Consider the following 23,587-nt stretch of genomic DNA (forward strand, 5'->3'; position numbering starts at 1 on the left):
GCATGGCCTACATCACAAATCGTACCAGGAAAGACTTAATATGTATACTTTAGAGCAGAGTAGGGAAAGGGGGGACATGATAGAAACTTTCACATATATCAAGGGTTTTACCAAGGTACAGGTGGGAGACATTCTTCACAGGAGGAGGAGCAGCAGAACACGAGGACATGCACTGACACTAGGGGAGGAAGGTACAGGTGGGAGACATTCTTCACAGGAAGAGGAGCAACAGAACACGAGGACATGCACTGACACTAGGGGGAGGAAGGTACAGGTGGGAGACATTAGTCACAGGAAGAGGAGCAGCAGAACACGAGTACATGCACTGACACTAGGGGGAGGAAGGTACAGGTGGGAGACATTCTTCACAGGAGGAGGAGCAGCAGAACACGAGGACATGCACTGACACTAGAGGGAAGAAGGTACAGGTGGGAGACATTCTTCACAGGAAGAGGAGCAGCAGAACACGAGGACATGCACTGACACTGGGGGGAGGAAGGTACAGGTGGGAGACAGTCACAGGAAGAGGAGCAGCAGAACACGAGGACATGCACTGACACTAGAGGGAGGAAGGTACAGGTGGGAGACATTCTTCACAGGAGGAGGAGCAGCAGAACACGAGGACATGCACTGACACTAGGGGGAGGAAGGTACAGGTGGGAGACATTCTTCACAGGAGGAGGAGCAGCAGAACACGAGGACATGCACTGACACTAGAGGGAAGAAGGTACAGGTGGGAGACATTCTTCACAGGAAGAGGAGCAGCAGAACACGAGGACATGCACTGACACTAGGGGGAGGAAGGTACAGGTGGGAGACAGTCACAGGAAGAGGAGCAGCAGAACACGAGGACATGCACTGACACTAGGGGGAGGAAGGTACAGGTGGGAGACATTAGTCACAGGAAGAGGAGCAGCAGAACACGAGGACATGCACTGAAACTAGAGGGAGGAAGATTCAGGTGGGAGACATTCTTCACAGGATGAGGAGCAGCAGAACACGAGGACATGCACTGACACTAGAGGGAGGAAGATTCAGGTGGGAGACATTCTTCACAGGAAGAGGAGCAACATAACACGAGGACATGCACTGACACTAGAGGGAGGAAGGTACAGGGGAAATGTGAGGAAGAATTACTTCACAGAAAGAGTAGTAGATAAGTGGAACAGCCTCCCAACAGAGGTGGTAGAGGCAAATACAGTAGTACAATATAAACATGCTTAGGATAGGCATAGTGATATCCTTACAAAGAAATAAGGATCAAATATGGTTTGAGGTAACATGTTTACAAAAGGGGCAGACTAGATGGGCCAAGTGGTTCTTATCCGCCATCATATTCTATGTTTCTATGACCCCCCCCCCAGAAGGGGACACCATTATGATGCAGGCGGCAGAGGAAGACCCCAATACCAATGACAGGGAAGGAGGCTCGTCTCGTACAAGGTGATTTATTGCATTGTGTAGAAATGGGCGTCCTCTCTCCACAGGGACCACAGATACCAGCACTCCAGAGAGCGGCTCGGCCCTGCCCAGTATCACAGAGGACCCGCGGCTGGCACGATTGGCCAATGTGAACGCTCTGATCATGATGACCTGTGCCATCTTCCTCTGGGCGTACTATGCTTAAATAAAAGTCTTCTCTCCTGGATGTCCGTGTGTCAGTGCTCGATGCCATCTTCGTCTTGGGGCAGGGCAATGCTCTGCAGACTGGGGGCCGGGATGTGCAGCTTACGGAGGGTCTTCAGGAAATGTTTAGGAGGGGGACACCGCAGTACAATAGGATCACCACCAGGGGAGAGTGGGATGGTCACCTGCGCAGAGTGAAGATGGAGGAGCAGAGACCGGGCTTGAGGGAGGGTGATTCCGAGAGCGCGCAACACAGACTGCGGGGGTTTCTGGGAAGAGAGAGGTCAGATGATTCATTACTCACAGAGACACTAGCCCATGCCACCTTACCCTCATCACTCACAGACACTAGCCCGTGCCGCCTTACCCTCATCACTCACAGAGACACTAGCCCGTGCCGCCTTACCCTCATCACTCACAGACACTAGCCCGTGCCGCCTTACCCTCATCACTCACAGAGACACTAGCCCGTGCCGCCTTACCCTCATCACTCACAGACACTAGCCCGTGCCGCCTTACCCTCATCACTCACAGACACTAGCCCGTGCCGCCTTACCCTCATCACTCAGAGACACTAGCCCGTGCCGCCTTACCTCATCACTCAGACACTAGCCCGTGCCGCCTTAATCTCATTACTCAGAGACTAGCCTATGTTACCTTACCCTCATTACAGAGATAGTAAGACTAGCCCGTGCCACTTTACTTAGATACTAGCCCATGCCTCATCCTCATTCTAAGACTAACCTGTGTCGTCTTACCCTTACTCAGAGACTAGCTCGTGCCGCCTTACACTAATCACTCACAGAAAGACTAGCCTGTGTCGTCTTACGGGCTAGTCTCTCTGTGAGTGATGAGGGTGTCGTATCACCCTCATGTGAGAGAGTGAGTCCCAGCTGTTACCTGAGGAGCCAGACGAGCCCAATTAGAGTACTTGTGGTCTCCAAGAATTGGACAGTTCAATGCGAGAGCGAGATGGGTCCGAAGCTGGTGCTTTACCCCTAGGGAGAGAGATGGACCTCTGTTACAGACGAGAGAGAGCGAGAGAGTGACGTCTGGTACAACTGGGTCAGACGCAGGCGGCAACCACATAACCAGCGCCACCAGGGTCAGACGCAGGCGGCAACCACATAACCAGCACCACCAGGGTCAGACGCAGGCGGCAACCACATGACCAGCGCCACCAGGGTCAGACGCAGGCGGCAACCACATGACCAGCGCCACCAGGGTCAGACGCAGGCGGCAACCACATGACCAGCGCCACCAGGGTCAGACGCAGGCGGCAACCACATAACCAGCGCCACCAGGGTCAGACGCAGGCGGCAACCACATAACCAGCACCACCAGGGTCAGACGCAGGCGGCAACCACATGACCAGCGCCACCAGGGTCAGACGCAGGCGGCAACCACATGACCAGCGCCACCAGGGTCAGACGCAGGCCGTAACCACATAACCAGCGCCACCAGGGTCAGACGCAGGTGGCAACCACATAACCAGCACCACCAGGGTCAGACGCAGGCGGCAACCACATGACCAGCGCCACCAGGGTCAGACGCAGGCGGCAACCACATGACCAGCGCCACCAGGGTAAGACGCAGGCGGAAACTACATAACCAGCACCACCAGGGTCAGACGCAGGCGGCAACCACATGACCAGCGCCACCAGGGTCAGACACAGGCCGTAACCACATAACCAGCGCCACCAGGGTCAGACGCAGGCGGCAACCACATAACCAGCGCCACCAGGGTCAGACGCAGGCGGCAACCACATAACCAGCACCACCAGGGTCAGACGCAGGCGGCAACCACATAACCAGCGCCACCAGGGTCAGACGCAGGCGGCAACCACATGACCAGCGCCACCAGGGTCAGACGCAGGCCGTAACCACATAACCAGCGCCACCAGGGTCAGACACAGGCGGCAACCACATAACCAGCACCACCAGGGTCAGACGCAGGCGGCAACCACATGACCAGCGCCACCAGGGTCAGACGCAGGCCGTAACCACATAACCAGCGCCACCAGGGTCAGACGCAGGCCGTAACCACATAACCAGCGCCACCAGGGTCAGACGCAGGTGGCAACCACATAACCAGCACCACCAGGGTCAGACGCAGGCGGCAACCACATGACCAGCGCCACCAGGGTCAGACGCAGGCCGTAACCACATAACCAGCGCCACCAGGGTCAGACGCAGGTGGCAACCACATAACCAGCACCACCAGGGTCAGACGCAGGCGGCAACCACATGACCAGCGCCACCAGGGTCAGACGCAGGCGGCAACCACATGACCAGCGCCACCAGGGTAAGACGCAGGCGGAAACTACATAACCAGCACCACCAGGGTCAGACGCAGGCGGCAACCACATGACCAGCGCCACCAGGGTCAGACACAGGCCGTAACCACATAACCAGCGCCACCAGGGTCAGACGCAGGCGGCAACCACATAACCAGCGCCACCAGGGTCAGACGCAGGCGGCAACCACATAACCAGCACCACCAGGGTCAGACGCAGGCGGCAACCACATAACCAGCGCCACCAGGGTCAGACGCAGGCGGCAACCACATGACCAGCGCCACCAGGGTCAGACGCAGGCCGTAACCACATAACCAGCGCCACCAGGGTCAGACACAGGCGGCAACCACATAACCAGCACCACCAGGGTCAGACGCAGGCGGCAACCACATGACCAGCGCCACCAGGGTCAGACGCAGGCCGTAACCACATAACCAGCGCCACCAGGGTCAGACGCAGGCCGTAACCACATAACCAGCGCCACCAGGGTCAGACGCAGGTGGCAACCACATAACCAGCACCACCAGGGTCAGACGCAGGCGGCAACCACATGACCAGCGCCACCAGGGTCAGGCACAGGCGGCAACCACATGACCAGCGCCACCAGGGTCAGGCACAGGCGGCAACCACATAACCAGCACCACCAGGGTCAGACGCAGGCCGTAACCACATAACCAGCGCCACCAGGGTCAGACGCAGGCGGCAACCACATAACCAGCACCACCAGGGTCAGACGCAGGCGGCAACCACATGACCAGCGCCACCAGGGTCAGACGCAGGCCGTAACCACATAACCAGCGCCACCAGGGTCAGACGCAGGCCGTAACCACATAACCAGCGCCACCAGGGTCAGACGCAGGCGGCAACCACATGACCAGCGCCACCAGGGTCAGGCACAGGCGGCAACCACATGACCAGCGCCACCAGGGTCAGGCACAGGCGGCAACCACATAACCAGCGCCACCAGGGTCAGGCGCAGGCGGCAACCACATAACCAGCACCACCAGGGTCAGGCGCAGGCGGCAACCACATAACCAGCACCACCAGGGTCAGACGTAGGCGGCAACCACATGACCAGCGCCACCTGGGTCAGACGCAGGCGGCAACCACATAATCAGCACCACCAGGGTCAGACGAAGTCCGTAACCACATGACCAGCGCCACCAGGCTGCAACCACATAATCAGCGCCACCAGGGTCAGACGCAGGCGGCAACCACATAACCAGCGCCACACGCAGTCAGTAACCACATGATCAGCACCACCAGGGTCAGACGCAGGCGGCAACCACATAACCAGCGCCACCAAGGTCAGACACAGGCGGCAACCACATAACCAGCGCCACCAGGGTCAGACGCAGGCGGCAACCACAAAACCAGCGCCACACGCAGTCAGTAACCACATGATCAGCACCACCAGGGTCAGACGCAGGCGGCAACCACATAACCAGCGCCACCAGGGTCAGACGCTAAGTGATAACCAGCGCCACCAGGGTTAGAGACACAGGTGGTAACCACATAACCAGCACCACCAGGGTCAGACCAGGGACGGATAGTTACTATTATATATTGTGCTGTTAACGCTCTAGTCTATACCAACAATAAAAGTTACCATCCTTTCACGGTTCTAGATAATAAGCCCCAGACTGGGTCCAGCTGCCCCTCCATGACTCAGGTGATACCATTACCACAGAACATGTCACACACTGGTCAGCTTCTGGCCATGTCTATTGCCCGTAATCCCCTGCCCCCACATACAGTATACCCGGGTTCACGTCATGTGACCCTTTACACAAAAGACTCACCGGTCAGAGGCTGAAGTTCTATCAGCGAGGCCCCCGATACTTGCTCCAGAGTGCGGTAACGTGTCACAGCCTCACGTGCCGAACTACTGATACGGAACCGCTGCAGTGATCCGCCTGGTGACACTCGGAACCGTGGACATAGCGCCATCTGAGGAGAGATGGGTCATTAGGTAGACACCCTCAGCCCGAACACCCAATTCCCAGGCCAACAGAGGCATCCCACGGACCAGGACAATGTCATCCAAGATCACCAAGCATGGTGAGCATCCGAGGAAAGCAGGCCACCAATATGGCAGAACCACAATGCAAGCAAATAACCTAGTCACGATCTGCACATATACCCAGCACGTAGGGTACAGCCCCCAGCAGTCCGCATATATAACCAGCAGTCCGGGTACAGCCCCCAGCAGTCCGCATATATAACCAGCAGTCCGGGTACTGCCCCCAGCAGTCCGCATATATAACCAGCACTCCAGGTACAGCCCCAACGGTCTGCATATATAACCAGTGCACCGGGTACAGCCCCAACGGTCTGCATACCGAGATTTATGGCTTACCTGTTAAATCTCTTTCTTCGAGGACGTCAGGAGCCACAGGGATAACAGTAGGTAGAGAGTGAGGGTCACGACCATTCCAGCACCAGAAAGGATAAACTTCTGGTGCCTAGAGACAGCCCTGGCTCCTCCCCTCCTATACCCCGCCTCCTAGGCCTGGCTCCTCCCCTCCTCTACCCCGCCTCCTAGGCTAATTACTTTCAGTTTTTTCCCTGAGCCAGGCAGGAGACAAGATAGAAGGAAGAGAAACCCATACAGAGACACATTCAACAAATATATGTGTGTGTGGTTGCTCAATAGAGAAACCGTAACTGTAACATGGTTAAAAATCCCTCTGTTGAGGGTATTTACACAAGTTCACTCAACGGAGGAACTATGAACTTCAATACCAATTAAGCAGGCGCGGCAGGGAGGGATCCCTGTGGCCCCTGACATCCTCGAAGAAAGAGATTTAACAGGTAAGACATAAATCTCGGTTTCTTCTGCGGCAGACGTCAGGGGCCCCAGGGATAACAGTAAGACGTCCTAAAGCGGCCCAGGGTGGGGACGCGCCTGGGCCGCAGCTAGTACACTCCGGCCAAATGCTGAGTCCTGTGAGGCAAACGTATCAAATGCGTAGAAGTGTAAGAAAGTCTGAGGAGACGACCAGGTCGCCGCCCTGCAAAGTTGCTCTGCTGTTAAACCACCCCTAACAGCCCAAGACGCACCCACAGATCTAGTGGAATGAGCCCGAACCGGGAGGGAGGCGCCCAAGTAAGGTTGTTTGATGACAGACCTCAGCCACCGGGCAATAGTCTGCTTTGTAGCAGGCCAACCTCTCTTTTAAAATCCATAGAAGACCAAGAGAGAGTTAGATTTGCTAAGGGTTTTAGTGCGGTGCACATAGATGCGTAACGCAGGTACCACATCCAGAAAATGCTGCTCAGGAGAAGCATCCAGCCTACACTATCTCCTGGTTAACATGAAACCATAAGGAGGAGGATGTTTTACACCTGCGCTGCTGAATCTATATTGTTTTGCCTGTGAGCTTTGCTGAACAAAAGGACAACCGGAGACACTCAGTAATAATGTATCAAAATTTTATGCATATAAAAAGAATTAGTAAAAAAGTATATAGTTTTTAAATTGACACAAATATATCATTAAAATCAAGTACAATTATGATAAAGCATGCTCAATAGGTATATGAAGCAGAAAACACTCTCCACTTAGGTCACAAACAGATATTTTAAATGCTTAGTAGCAAGGAGCAAAGATTATGCAAGAATTGCAGCCAGTCTTGTTAGTTAGCAGAAATAAGCTGTTAGATGATGGGGGGAGGGTTGCGGGAAACACAAGCCAATGCCGATGAATAGAGGCAGATAGAATATGCACAGAGGACAAGTAGCGTAGCACCTTTTTAGCGTATGTAGCGCAGATGGAGTAGTTCAAGAGACGCACTTATGTCCTGGATAATATGCTCACCCTCCTTGAGATGGATAGCCGGAGGGGCCGGGGAGCACGATGGTGAATGCAGCTCAACCCGGTGCACGTGGTGGTACTGTGTCTGTAGCTCTAACGGGGAACCCGGAAGTGTCGAGGGCTCAACCCGGAGTGAAGGCTTAGTGACGTCCGCCGGAGAGGGGGGCTCCGATAGGCTGCCGGCTGGAGTGGGAAGCCGTAGGCAGTATTGAACGGTGGGAGATGTAGTAGGCTGGCTGTAGTTGGGCTCAATTGGTAGCGTGAGCCGGCTCCAAGATGGCGAGACTGTGATCTCAAACAGTGGGAGGTTTCTGCAGAGTAGCGGAAGTAGGCGTCAACGCGTTTCGTACCCTTGGAAACGGGAACTTTCTCAAGACAATTGAGAAATTTTGATTGTCTTGAGAAAGTTCCCGTTTCCAAGGGTACGAAACGCGTTGACGCCTACTTCCGCTACTCTGCAGAAACCGCCATGTTCTTGTTTGATGGGTACATGCAGATGTCGAGGGATGCCATGTAGTCCCCTTGTTGCAACACTAGAACAATGGACCGCAAGGTTTCCATCTTGAAATTTGGGACCCGGAGGAATTTGTTGAGCCTCTTTAGATTTAAAATGGGATGGAAGGTCCCAATGGGCTTCCGCACCAAGAAAAGACTGGCGTAAAAACCTGTGCCTTGTTGCGACACCGGAACGAGGGTTATGACACCTGCGGACAGTAGTTTTTGTATGGCCTGTTCCAGAGCTACGCACTTTTCCAAGTCCTTAGGAGAACTTGTTGAAAAGAACGAGCTTGGCGGTCGACGGCGAAAGGTTATAGAATAGCCTTTGGAGACTACATCTCGAACCCATGCATCTGTCGTGGATTTTAGCCACAAGTCCGAAAACCGTAGCATGCAACCCCCCACCCTGGGATCCCCCCGGGTGGAGCGCCGCCCCGTCATGCCGAGGGCTTATCCTCGGGTTTGTGGTTGGGGCGTCTGGTGGGCCAGGCACGTTTTCCCCTGGCTTTAGAGGGCTTTGCGGGCTGGGGCTGAGTCCTTGTGAACGACTGCCCCCTACCCCTGCCCTGAAAACGAAAGGACTGGAATGCCGGTCGGGGGCGTGGAGCAGGAGTGGATGGCAGGAAAGCCGCCTTTAAAGCAGCCACTGTGGCCACGATTTTGTCCAACTCTGATCCAAACAATAGAGAGCCCGCAAAAGGTAACGCCTCTAGAGTTTGTTTGGAATCAGCATCTGCTTTCCAAGAGCGAAGCCACAGAGAGCGTTGTGCCGCCACTGCCGAGGCGGACGCTCGTGAGGTAAGAGTGGCTGCATCTAATGCGGCCTCCCCAAAATATAGTGCGTCTGATACATAATGTCGAGGATAGGAAACATGTCATCTACACTATCTCCCTCAGTAATAATATTTGTGAGGACAGAAATCCATTTTACCATGGCCTTCGCCACCCAGGCAGATGCCAGAGTAGGCCACGCAACCGCCCCAGAAGTTGTAAAGATGAGCTTAAGAAAGTTCTCCAACTTTCTGTCAGCGGGATCCTTACGGGAAGCGGTTGGAATGGGGAGAGTATTCTTAGCGATATGTGCATACACTTTGGGAGCAGTCTCGCACCGTACCCTATCCTCTGAAGGGAGCAGGTAATGGGAATTAAACCGCTTAGGGAGTGGAAACTTCCTATTTGGTAACTTCCTAACCCAGGCCTCCCCAAGGACATCCTCCCAAGGACATCCTCTAGTACAGAAGACTTAGGGAACACTGACAGAGTCCACTTGGGACGCTTAAAGGATGGGCCCACAGACTGAGAGGGCTCAGAGACATCATGTAAATTTAAGACGTCTCTAACAATTACATGGCCCCTACATCAACGCGTGCTGCGATGTCGCTTTTTGAGGCTTCATGAGCATCTCCGTCTACCCTGTTGTTAACCAGCTGTTCCTCCTCCTCATCAGTGTCATCTGCATCAGTGTCCTGATGGAGGAGGGTGGAAGGAATCCCCCTGACCCCGCCCCTATGGCCCTGAACAGAGTCTGCCAATGCACGTGCCCATACAGGCTCCTCGGAGGGGGGGCACATGCCCAATACCCGGATATTCCCGGCTGCAGGGATGGTGCAGCAGAGAGCCTGTCTATTAACTGCGACATGACCTGGGTAAGCTGGGCCCAGGCAGGTTCCTGAGAGGAAGCTACCACAGGGGCTGTGCATGCGTCTTTATACATTGTAAGCATAACCCCTCTACAAGCTTGGGTACGCCCGCTTTGCAACGCGTGCAGGACACCAATATAGGGGCCCATGTGTCATCTCCGCTCTCCTCTGACATTGTACAAGAGGTAGCTGACTGTAACATTTAACACAATATACTTTCTGACAGGCAGGGACAGTGTTAAAACAATGAGACAGCACACAGACAGAGTATACAATGCAAAATAAAAAACCTGGCACTGGGCTCCGCAAAGCACTAAGGCCGGCAGGAGCATAAATTACTGTAACCTGGTGTCCTTGAAGGAGAGGTACAGGGGGGAATTGCCCAGATGGCCAAGCCGTGAAGAGATGGAACTTCAGACTGGCAGAGAGCTCTCTGTGTCCTTCTCACACATGCAGCAGGCAGGCAGGAAGGAAGAGACCAGGGCAGGAAACACACGTGGGTACATCCTAGCTCCTGTCTCCGGGGGAGGGGCTGTGTGAGGAGAGGCTCCCTCCCCCTACTAGCAAATGGCCGCCGGGCCTAAATGACTCATGCGGTGCCGGTAAAATGGCAGAGATCCGGCGCTTGCCGGGCAGCCACGCATACCGACGCCGCTGCCCACACTCAAGTCTCCCTGGTGGTCCAGCGGAGCAGAATGCACAACCTTATTAGAAGGCGGCGGGTCTGCCACTTGCTAGTGCAGCCTGGCGATCCCCCTCGCCGGGCTGCTCAGCCGCTATACATTGCGCGCCTGCACGCTCCCGGCAGGGAGCGCGTTACATTAAGCGGTTGTCACCGCTGGAGTCCCGGTCCCCCTAACAGTCACATCCGGGCTGCTGCCGACTTCTCACACACCCTCCCCTAACAGTCACATCAGTCACACACCCTCCCCTAACAGGCACATCCGGTCTGCTGCCGACATCACACACCCTCCCCTAACAGTCACACACCCTCCCCTAACAGTCACATCCGGGCTGCTGCCGACGTCACACACCCTCCCCTAACAGTCACATCCGGGCTGCTGCCGACGTCACACACCCTCCCCTAACAGTCACATCCGGGCTGCTGCCGACGTCACACACCCTCCCCTAACAGTCACATCCGTGCTGCTGCCGACGTCACACACCCTCCCCTAACAGTCACATCCGGGCTGCTGCCGACGTCACACACCCTCCCCTAACAGTCACATCCGGGCTGCTGCCGACGTCACACACCCTCCCCTAACAGTCACATCCGGGCTGCTGCCGACGTCACACACCCTCCCCTAACAGTCACATCCGGGCTGCTGCCGACGTCACACACCCTCCCCTAACAGTCACATCCGGGCTGCTGCCGACGTCACACACCCTCCCCTAACAGTCACATCCGGGCTGCTGCCGACGTCACACACCCTCCCCTAACAGTCACATCCGGGCTGCTGCCGACGTCACACACCCTCCCCTAACAGTCACATCCGGGCTGCTGCCGACATCACACACCCTCCCCTAACAGTCACATCCGGGCTGCTGCCGACATCACACACCCTCCCCTAACAGTCACATCCGGGCTGCTGCCGACGTCACACACCCTCCCCTAACAGTCACATCTGGGCTGCTGCCGACGTCACACACCCTCCCCTAACAGGCACATCCGGGCTGCTGCCGACGTCACACACCCTCCCCTAACAGTCACATCCGGGCTGCTGCCGACGTCACACACCCTCCCCTAACAGTCACATCCGGGCTGCTGCCGACGTCACACACCCTCCCCTAACAGTCACATCCAGGCTGCTGCTGACATCACACACCCTCCCCTAACAGGCACATCCGGGCTGCTGCCGACGTCACACACCCTCCCCTAACAGTCACATCTGGGCTGCTGCCGACGTCACACACCCTCCCCTAACAGGCACATCCGGGCTGCTGCCGACGTCACACACCCTCCCCTAACAGGCACATCCGGGCTGCTGCCGACATCACACACCCTCCCCTAAGAAGCCTATGCTTACAATGACACTCCCAGCTAAATGGCCGGGGTCCACCCACACTCCCTATCAATGTGCATTCGGTTTGCAAATAGAAACATTGCAAACATATTTGCAGAAGCCGTTCCTCGCACATGCTCATTGCACCCTTTTCCGGTAACCGCCAGCTTTGTGCAAACACCATAGCATTGCTCCAATGTGTGGTCAGTGGGGAGAGAAGGTACTAACGCTAACCAATCACCTTGTAATGTTTCTGGGGTCCTGGCGTCTCCTTCTCTATGATGGGAATGTCCACAATTCCTTCCAGCGGGGCAGGAACCCCAAGACATACAGCCCTGCCAACGACAGGAGGACGGCACAAGTCACATACAATAACATTATGGGGTAATTGAGACCTAACCGCACAATAATCGATAGACTGCTCATACCCGAGGCCGTCCTAGGATTCTTTATTTATTCGTAGGCTGGTCGCAAGGTGACTGACATGCAGTGGGCGTGGGAAGTGGGCATTTCCGGGAAACCGCTGGGCATGGCTGAGCAGCGTCAGCACCGGATGTGACTGTATTCATCGCAGCCGCTAAGTCCTGGGCTACGCAGCGCCCGGTACGATTAGTGCCATGGTGAGCGGCGTCCGACAGGATTTCAACATATTTGTTCGGCCACCGTACACAGCCATTTGATAGGGGCGGAGGCTGAACCGAACGCTGGCCACTGCAAATGTATGGCTGTGTGATCAGTACTGAATTAGGCCTACATTCTTATGGTGGAGCCAATGTACCTTCATAATGCTAGACTGCCATGTGAGCCACCCCCACTAGGGATTAGGCCACGGGATGAGCCACACCTACGAGGGGGTAGGCAGCCAGGAGAACCACACTATCCAGAGGGGGTTAGCCGCCAGGCGAGCCACACCCACCAGAGTGGGCAACACACGGAGAGCCAGACCCACCAGAACCACACCCACAAGGGGGTAGGCTGCCAGTAGAACCACACTATCCAGAGGGGGTTAGCCGCCAGGCGAGCCACACCCACCAGAGTAGGCAACACATGGAGAGCGACACCCATCGAAGAGGGCAGGACACAAGGATAGCCACACCCACCAGAGAGGGCAGGCCTCTAGTAGAACCACACCTACTTAAGGACCTTCTCTCACCAATACCCCCTCATATCTCTCCAGCACCCCCCACCAACCTTCTCTCACCACCACCTCCTCCTACCAGTAGACCCTCTCTCTCACCAACACCCCCACCTCTCACCAGTAAACCTTCTCTCTCACCACCTCCTCCTCTCACCACCACCACCACCTTCTCCTCCTCCTCTCACCAGTATACCTTCTCTCTCACCAGCACACCCACTTCTCACCAGTAAACCTTCTCTCTCACCACCTCCTCCTCCTCTCACCAGTAAACCTTCTCTCACCACCACCTCCTCCTCCTCTCTCACCAGCACCCCCACCAGTAAACGTTCTCTCACCACCTCCTCTCTCACCAGCACCCCACCTCTCGCCAGTAAATCTTCTCTCTCACCACCTCCTCCTCCTCTCACCAGACCTTCCACTCACCAGCACCCCGACCTCTCACCAGTAAACCTTCTCTCACCACCTCCACCACCTCCTACTAGTAGACCCTCTCTCTCACCTCCTCCTATCTCACCAGCACCCCCACCTCTCACCAGTAAACCTTCTCTCACGAGTAGACCCAGTCTCTCTCACCTCCTCATCCTCTCCCACCAGCACCCCCACCTCTCACCACCTCCTCCTCCTCTCACCAGTAGACCCTCTCTCTCTCACCAGCACCCCCACCTCTCACCAGTAAACCTTCTCTCTCACCACCTCCTCCTCCTCTCACCAGTAGACCTTCTATCTCACCACCTCCTCCTCCTCTCCAACCAGCACTCCCACCTTTCACCAGTAGACCAGTAGACCACCCTCCTCTCACCAGTAAACCTTCTCACACCACCACCTCCTCCTACCAGTAGACACTCTCTCTCACCTCCTCCTCTCTCACCAGCACCCCTTCTCTCTCACCACCTCCTCCTACCAGTAGACCCTCTCTCACCAGCACCCCCACCAGTAGACCCTCTCTCTCTCACCACCTCCTCTCACCAGTAGACCCTCTCTCTCACCAGCACCCCCACCTCTCACCACTAAACCTTCTCTCACCACCTCCTCCTCCTCACCAGTAGTCCTTCTCTAACCAGCACCCCCACCTCTCACCAGTAAACCTTCTCTCTCACCACCTCCTCCTCCCACCACCAGTAGACTCACCCTCTCTCACCTCCTTCTAATCTCTCACCAGCACCCCCACCTCTCACCAGTAAACCCTCTTTCTCTCTCGGTCTCTCTCACCACCTCCTCCTCTCTCACCAGCACCACCCACTCTCACCAGTAGACCACCCTCCTCTCACCAGTAAACCTTCTCACACCACCACCTCCTCCTACCAGTAGACACTCTCTCTCACCTCCTCCTCTCTCACCAGCACCCCTTCTCTCTCACCACCTCCTCCTACCAGTAGACCCTCTCTCACCAGCACCCCCACCAGTAAACCTTCTCTCTCACCACCTCCACCTCCTCTCACCAGTAGACCCTCTCTCTCTCACCACCTCCTCTCACCAGTAGACCCTCTCTCTCACCACCTCCTCCTCACCAGTAGACCTTCTCTAACCAGCACCCCCACCTCTCACCAGTAAACCTTCTCTCTCACCACCTCCTCCTCCCACCACCAGTAGACTCACCCTCTCTCACCTCCTTCTAATCTCTCACCAGCACCCCCACCTCTCACCAGTAAACCCTCTTTCTCTCTCGGTCTCTCTCACCACCTCCTCCTCTCTCACCAGCACCACCCACTCTCACCAGTAGACCACCCTCCTCTCACCAATAGACCCTCTCTCTCACCAGAAGACATTCCACTCTCCAGCACCCCACCAGTACAGTGGGGAGCAAAAGTTTGGGCACCCCAGGCAAAAAATCATTTTAATGTGCAAAAAGAAGCCAAGGAAGAATGGAAAATCAAATTACATATTAGATATTCTTATACCCTGTCAAAAAAGGTTTGATTTTATTTCCATCATTTACACTTTCAAAATAACAGCAAAAAAAATGGCGTCTGCAAAAGTTTGGGAACCCGGCAGAGTTTATAGCATGCACAGTGCCCCCTTTGGAAAGACCTGGCATGGATTGCTCTCAGTCATTGTCTGGAAAGACCAGGTGATGTCAATCTCAAAGGTTTTAAAAGCCCAGACTCATCTGACCTTGCCCCAACAATCAGCACCATGGGTTCCTCTAAGCAGTTGTGTAGAACACGGATACTGAGAATAGTTGTCGCTCACAAAGCAGGAGAAGGCTATAGGAAGATAGCAAAGCGTTATCAGGTGCCCATATCCTCTGTTCGGAATGTAATTAAGAAATGGCCGTCATCAGGAACAGTGGAAGTTAAAGCAAGACCTGGAAGACCAAGAAAAATATCAGACAGAACAGCTCGCAGGATTGTGAGAAAAGCAAGACAAAATCCACGTGACTGCACGATCCCTCCAGGAAGATCTGGCAGACACTGGAGTTGTGCTACACTATTCCTCTATAAAGAGATACTTGTACAAATATGGTCTTCATGGAAGAGTCATCAGAAGGAAACCTCTTCTTCTACGTCCTCACCACAAAAATCAGCGTTTGAAGTTTGCAAATGAACATATAGACAAGTCTGATGCATTTTGGAATCAAGTTCTGTGGGCCGATGAGGTTAAAATATAACTTTTTGGCCAGAATCAGCAAAGGTACGTTTGGAGAAGGAAGGGCACAGAATTTAATGAAAAGAACCTCTGTCCAACTGTAGTGTTCCCGCTAGGCTGTTTTAGCGGGGCGCTGCACCCTACCCAATTTTTAAAGGGCAAAATGCACCCTGCCCCTCTAGCAGCGCCACACTAAAGCTCAGGGGAAGCCCAGCGCCGCCGTAGACGGCGATGCCCGATGCTTCCCCGGCAGCACAGCGACTTCGGAGGGGCCGGGCCCGCCCCCTTTGATGACGTTGTGGCCCGGGCACGGCCCTCTTGTGGTGTCGGCGGGCCCGGTCCGCTCCACGGCCCCCTGCCTGCTCTAAATGCTAGAGTGAACAGTACAACTGTTAAGCATGGGGGTGGATCAATCAGGCTTTAGGGTTGTATTGCAGCCAATGGCACAGTGAATATTTCACGAGTAGAAGGAAAAATGGATTCAATAAGATTCCAGCAAATTTTGGACGCTAACTTGATGCCATCTGTGAAAAAGATGAAGTTAGAGAGAGGCTGGCTTCTACAAAATGATCCTAAACACCCCTCAAAATCCACAGTGGATACATCAAGAGGCGTAAACTGAAGGTTTTGCCATGGCCTTCACAATCTCCTGACCGCCACATAATTGAAAATCTATGGATAGACCTTAAAAGAGCCGTGCGTCACAGACAGCCCAGAATCTCTAGAACAGAAAGACTTTTGTAAGGAAGAATGGGCGAAAATACCTCAAAAAAGCATTTACAAGCTGTGATACTTGCCAAAGGGGGCAGTACAAGGTATTAACTCTGCAGGGTGCCCAAACTTTTGCAGACGTCATTTTTTGTTTTCTGTTATTTTCAGTGTAAAATATGATGGAAATAGAATCAAACTTTTTTTAGACATATTAAATTTGATGCCTTTTGGAGGTTTTTCCATCTTTCCTTGGCTTCTTTTTGCATATTAAAATGATTTTTTACATGGGGTACCCAAACTTTTGATACCCACTGTACCTCCACCTCCTCTCACCAGCAGACCACCCTCTCTCTCACCAGCAGACCACCCTCTCTCTCACCAGCAGACCACCCTCTCTCTCACCAGCAGACCACCGTCCACTCACCAGCAGACCACCGTCCACTCACCAGCAGACCACCGTCCACTCACCAGCAGACCACCCTCTCCTCACCAGCAGACCACCCTCTCTCTCACCAGCAGACCACCGTCCACTCACCAGCAGACCACCGTCCACTCACCAGCAGCACACCGTCCACTCACCAGCACACCGTCCACTCACCAGCACACCGTCCACTCACCAGCACACCGTCCACTCACCAGCACACCGTCCACTCACCAGCACACCGTCCACTCACCAGCACACCGTCCACTCACCAGCACACCGTCCACTCACCAGCACACTGTCCACTCACCAGCACACCGTCCACTCACCAACAGACCCACCTCTCACCTGCACCTCCCCCACCTCTCACCAGTAGACCCTGTGTATCCTGCGTTCCCGCATTAGGCTCTGCACATGCTCTGCAGCCTCTGCACTCCTGGCTAGGATTAATGCCCCAGTGGTATCTTTGTCCAAACCGTGACAAACTTTCAGAGGCTCAGCCCCTCTTCCAAACAGCATCTGCGACAAAGCCGGGAGCAGGGAGGCCACACTCTGGGGCAGGGAGGGGCCACCTGTGGAATGGAAGCAGACATATGAATACACACAGACAGGGGTAATAGGGGGCAGCACTGACAGAGGTAACTGCTCCACCATCCTCACCATGTGTAGGCAGCCCATAAGGTTTGTTTATCAGCACAAGATCAGAGTCCTGCTGCAATACCCAGCTCCTCAGCTCCCGCAGGCTGATGGCGGCACTAGGGCCCTGGGGAGACAGTAAGCAGACCATATATACCGGTGTATAACAGAGTCTGCACGCAGGGGAGATGGTGCGTACCCGCACACAACTACAGCTACCATTCATCCATCCGCTCAGCATCCTCCAACACAGGGACACCCCTCTATATCCCCAGTAAGCAGACCATATATACCGGTGTATAACAGAGTCTGCATGCAGGGGAGATGGTGCGTACCCGCACACAACTACAGCTACCATTCATCCATCCGCTCAGCATCCTCCAACACAGGGACACCCTCTATATCCCCAGTAAGCAGACCATATATACCGGTGTATAACAGAGTCTGCATGCAGGGGAGATGGTGCGTACCCGCACACAGCTACAGCTACCATTCATCCATCCGCTCAGCATCCTCCAACACAGGGACACCCTCTATATCCCCAGTAAGCAGACCATATATACCGGTGTATAACAGAGTCTGCATGCAGGGGAGATGGTGCGTACCCGCACACAGCTACAGCTACCATTCATCCATCCGCTCAGCATCCTCCAACACAGGGACACCCTCTATATCCCCAGTAAGCAGACCATATATACCGGTGTATAACAGAGTCTGCATGCAGGGGAGATGGTGCGTACCCGCACACAACTACAGCTACCATTCATCCATCCGCTCAGCATCCTCCAACACAGGGACACCCTCTATATCCCCAGTAAGCAGACCATATATACCGGTGTATAACAGAGTCTGCATGCAGGGGAGATGGTGCGTACCCGCACACAGCTACAGCTACCATTCATCCATCCGCTCAGCATCCTCCAACACAGGGACACCCTCTATATCCCCAGTAAGCAGACCATATATACCGGTGTATAACAGTCTGCATGCAGGGGAGATGGTGCATACCCGCACACAGCTACAGCTACCATTCATCCATCCGCTCAGCATCCTCCAACACAGGGACACCCCTCTATATCCCCAGTAAGCAGACCATATATACCGGTGTATAACAGAGTCTGCATGCAGGGGAGATGGTGCGTACCCGCACACAACTACAGCTACCATTCATCCATCCGCTCAGCATCCTCCAACACAGGGACACCCTCTATATCCCCAGTAAGCAGACCATATATACCGGTGTATAACAGAGTATGCATGCAGGGGAGATGGTGCGTACCCGCACACACAGCTACCATTCATCCATCCGCTCAGCATCCTCCAACACAGGGACACCCTCTATATCCCCAGTAAGCAGACCATATATACCGGTGTATAACAGAGTCTGCATGCAGGGGAGATGGTGCGTACCCGCACACAGCTACAGCTACCATTCATCCATCCGCTCAGCATCCTCCAACACAGGGACACCCTCTATATCCCCAGTAAGCAGACCATATATACCGGTGTATAACAGAGTCTGCATGCAGGGGAGATGGTGCGTACCCGCACACAACTACAGCTACCATTCATCCATCCGCTCAGCATCCTCCAACACAGGGACACCCTCTATATCCCCAGTAAGCAGACCATATATACCGGTGTATAACAGAGTCTGCATGCAGGGGAGATGGTGCGTACCCGCACACAGCTACAGCTACCATTCATCCATCCGCTCAGCATCCTCCAACACAGGGACACCCTCTATATCCCCAGTAAGCAGACCATATATACCGGTGTATAACAGTCTGCATGCAGGGGAGATGGTGCGTACCCGCACACAACTACAGCTACCATTCATCCATCCGCTCAGCATCCTCCAACACAGGGACACCCTCTATATCCCCAGTAAGCAGACCATATATACCGGTGTATAACAGAGTCTGCATGCAGGGCAGATGGTGCATACCCGCACACAACTACAGCTACCATTCATCCATCCGCTCAGCATCCTCCAACACAGGGACACCCCTCTATATCCCCAGTAAGCAGACCATATATACCGGTGTATAACAGAGCCTGCATGCAGGGGAGATGGTGCATACCCGCACACACAGCTACAGCTACCATTCATCCATCCGCTCAGCATCCTCCAACACAGGGACACCCTCTATATCCCCAGTAAGCAGACCATATATACCGGTGTATAACAGAGTCTGCATGCAGGGGAGATGGTGCATACCCGCACACAACTACAGCTACCATTCATCCATCCGCTCAGCATCCTCCAACACAGGGACACCCTCTATATCCCCAGTAAGCAGACCATATATACCGGTGTATAACAGAGTCTGCATGCAGGGGAGATGGTGCGTACCCGCACACAGCTACAGCTACCATTCATCCATCCGCTCAGCATCCTCCAACACAGGGACACCCTCTATATCCCCAGTAAGCAGACCATATATACCGGTGTATAACAGAGTCTGCATGCAGGGGAGATGGTGCGTACCCGCACACAGCTACAGCTACCATTCATCCATCCGCTCAGCATCCTCCAACACAGGGACACCCTCTATATCCCCAGTAAGCAGACCATATATACCGGTGTATAACAGAGTCTGCATGCAGGGGAGATGGTGCGTACCCGCACACAGCTACAGCTACCATTCATCCATCCGCTCAGCATCCTCCAACACAGGGACACCCTCTATATCCCCAGTAAGCAGACCATATATACCGGTGTATAACAGTCTGCATGCAGGGGAGATGGTGCGTACCCGCACACACAGCTACAGCTACCATTCATCCATCCGCTCAGCATCCTCCAACACAGGGACACCCCTCTATATCCCCAGTAAGCAGACCATATATACCGGTGTATAACAGAGTCTGCATGCAGGGGAGATGGTGCGTACCCGCACACAGCTACAGCTACCATTCATCCATCCGCTCAGCATCCTCCAACACAGGGACACCCTCTATATCCCCAGTAAGCAGACCATATATACCGGTGTATAACAGTCTGCATGCAGGGGAGATGGTGCGTACCCGCACACAACTACAGCTACCATTCATCCATCCGCTCAGCATCCTCCAACACAGGGACACCCTCTATATCCCCAGTAAGCAGACCATATATACCGGTGTATAACAGAGTCTGCATGCAGGGGAGATGGTGCGTACCCTCACACAACTACAGCTACCATTCATCCATCCGCTCAGCATCCTCCAACACAGGGACACCCTCTATATCCCCAGTAAGCAGACCATATATACCGGTGTATAACAGAGTCTGCATGCAGGGGAGATGGTGCGTACCCGCACACAGCTACAGCTACCATTCATCCATCCGCTCAGCATCCTCCAACACAGGGACACCCTCTATATCCCCAGTAAGCAGACCATATATACCGGTGTATAACAGAGTCTGCATGCAGGGGAGATGGTGCGTACCCGCACACAGCTACCATTCATCCATCCGCTCAGCATCCCCCAACACAGGGACACCCCTCTATATCCCCAGTAAGCAGACCATATATACCAGTATGTGTATAACAGAGTCTGCATGCAGGGGAGATGGTGCGTACCCGCACACAGCTACAGCTACCATTCATCCATCCGCTCAGCATCCTCCAACACAGGGACACCCTCTATATCCCCAGTAAGCAGACCATATATACCGGTGTGTAACAGAGTCTGCATGCAGGGGAGATGGTGCGTACCCGCACACAGCTACAGCTACCATTCATCCATCCGCTCAGCATCCTCCAACACAGGGACACCCTCTATATCCCCAGTAAGCAGACCATATATACCGGTGTATAACAGAGTCTGCATGCAGGGGAGATGGTGCGTACCCGCACACAGCTACAGCTACCATTCATCCATCCGCTCAGCATCCTCCAACACAGGGACACCCTCTATATCCCCAGTAAGCAGACCATATATACCGGTGTATAACAGAGTCTGCATGCAGGGGAGATGGTGCGTACCCGCACACAGCTACAGCTACCATTCATCCATCTGCTCAGCATCCTCCAACACAGGGACACCCTCTATATCCCCAGTAAGCAGACCATATATACCGGTGTATAACAGAGCCTGCATGCAGGGGAGATGGTGCGTACCCGCACACAGCTACAGCTACAGCTACCATTCATCCATCCGCTCAGCATCCTCCAACACAGGGACACCCTCTATATCCCCAGTAAGCAGACCATATATACCGGTGTATAACAGAGTCTGCATGCAGGGGAGATGGTGCGTACCCGCACACAGCTACAGCTACCATTCATCCATCCGCTCAGCATCCTCCAACACAGGGACACCCTCTATATCCCCAGTAAGCAGACCATATATACCGGTGTATAACAGTCTGCATGCAGGGGAGATGGTGCATACCCGCACACAACTACAGCTACCATTCATCCATCCGCTCAGCATCCTCCAACACAGGGACACCCTCTATATCCCCAGTAAGCAGACCATATATACCGGTGTATAACAGAGTCTGCATGCAGGGGAAATGGTGCGTACCCTCACACAGCTACAGCTACCATTCATCCATCCGCTCAGCATCCTCCAACACAGGGACACCCTCTATATCCCCAGTAAGCAGACCATATATACCGGTGTATAACAGAGTCTGCATGCAGGGGAGATGGTGCGTACCCGCACACAGCTACAGCTACCATTCATCCATCCGCTCAGCATCCTCCAACACAGGGACACCCTCTATATCCCCAGTAAGGAGACCATATATACCAGTGTATAACAGAGTCTGCATGCAGGGGAGATGGTGCGTACCCGCACACAGCTACAGCTACCATTCATCCATCCGCTCAGCATCCTCCAACACAGGGACACCCCTCTATATCCCCAGTAAGCAGACCATATATACCGGTGTATAACAGAGTCTGCATGCAGGGGAGATGGTGCGTACCCGCACACAACTACAGCTACCATTCATCCATCCGCTCAGCATCCTCCAACACAGGGACACCCTCTATATCCCCAGTAAGCAGACCATATATACCGGTGTATAACAGAGTCTGCATGCAGGGGAGATGGTGCGTACCCGCACACAACTACAGCTACCATTCATCCATCCGCTCAGCATCCTCCAACACAGGGACACCCTCTATATCCCCAGTAAGCAGACCATATATACCGGTGTATAACAGAGTCTGCATGCAGGGGAGATGGTGCGTACCCGCACACAGCTACAGCTACCATTCATCCATCCACTCAGCATCCTCCAACACAGGGACACCCCTCTATATCCCCAGTAAGCAGACCATATATACCGGTGTATAATACAGTCTGCATGCAGGGGAGATGGTGCGTACCCGCACACAGCTACAGCTACCATTCATCCATCCGCTCAGCATCCTCCAACACAGGGACACCCTCTATATCCCCAGTAAGCAGACCATATACCGGTGTATAACAGAGTCTGCATGCAGGGAAGATGGTGCGTACCCGCACACAGCTACAGCTACCATTCATCCATCCGCTCAGCATCCTCCAACACAGGGACACCCCTCTATATCCCCAGTAAGCAGACCATATATACCGGTGTATAACAGAGTCTGCATGCAGGGGAGATGGTGCGTACCCGCACACACAGCTACCATTCATCCATCCGCTCAGCATCCTCCAACACAGGGACACCCTCTATATCCCCAGTAAGCAGACCATATATACCGGTGTATAACAGAGTCTGCATACAGGGGAGATGGTGCGTACCCGCACACAGCTACAGCTACCATTCATCCATCCGCTCAGCATCCTCCAACACAGGGACACCCTCTATATCCCCAGTAAGCAGACCATATATACCGGTGTATAACAGTCTGCATGCAGGGGAGATGGTGCGTACCCGCACACAGCTACAGCTACCATTCATCCATCCGCTCAGCATCCTCCAACACAGGGACACCCCTCTATATCCCCAGTAAGCAGACCATATATACCGGTGTATAACAGAGTCTGCATGCAGGGGAGATGGTGCGTACCCGCACACAACTACAGCTACCATTCATCCATCCGCTCAGCATCCTCCAACACAGGGACACCCTCTATATCCCCAGTAAGCAGACCATATATACCGGTGTATAACAGAGTCTGCATGCAGGGGAGATGGTGCGTACCCGCACACAACTACAGCTACCATTCATCCATCCGCTCAGCATCCTCCAACACAGGGACACCCCTCTATATCCCCAGTAAG

The 23,587-nt window shown here is 54.1% G+C and overlaps 2 protein-coding genes across 2 annotated transcripts in view; one reads left to right on the forward strand and one right to left on the reverse strand.

The window, feature by feature from the left end:
• SLC5A2 (solute carrier family 5 member 2) overlaps positions 1 to 1,641 on the forward strand; it is a 103,971-nt gene extending 102,330 nt beyond the window's left edge. Inside the window, exon 15 of the mRNA XM_083152183.1 lies at positions 1,488 to 1,641. Within this exon, the coding sequence (XP_083008309.1) occupies positions 1,488 to 1,627 (140 nt within the window). The 3' untranslated portion in view covers positions 1,628 to 1,641. The remainder of the gene's footprint in view (positions 1 to 1,487) is intronic.
• Positions 1,433 to 23,587, reverse strand: part of RPUSD4 (RNA pseudouridine synthase D4) — a 78,524-nt gene continuing 56,369 nt past the window's right edge. Inside the window, exons 2-7 of the mRNA XM_083152184.1 lie at positions 17,398 to 17,500; positions 17,108 to 17,309; positions 12,123 to 12,216; positions 5,726 to 5,873; positions 2,527 to 2,624; positions 1,433 to 1,895 (exon numbers count right to left, since the gene is read on the reverse strand). Coding sequence (XP_083008310.1) covers positions 1,659 to 1,895; positions 2,527 to 2,624; positions 5,726 to 5,873; positions 12,123 to 12,216; positions 17,108 to 17,309; positions 17,398 to 17,500 — 882 coding nt within the window. The 3' untranslated portion in view covers positions 1,433 to 1,658. The remainder of the gene's footprint in view (positions 1,896 to 2,526; positions 2,625 to 5,725; positions 5,874 to 12,122; positions 12,217 to 17,107; positions 17,310 to 17,397; positions 17,501 to 23,587) is intronic.

The sequence above is a fragment of the Crinia signifera genome, chromosome 7, assembly GCF_055691185.1.
Source record: "Crinia signifera chromosome 7, ASM5569118v1, whole genome shotgun sequence".
Taxonomy (NCBI): Eukaryota; Metazoa; Chordata; class Amphibia; order Anura; family Myobatrachidae; genus Crinia; species Crinia signifera.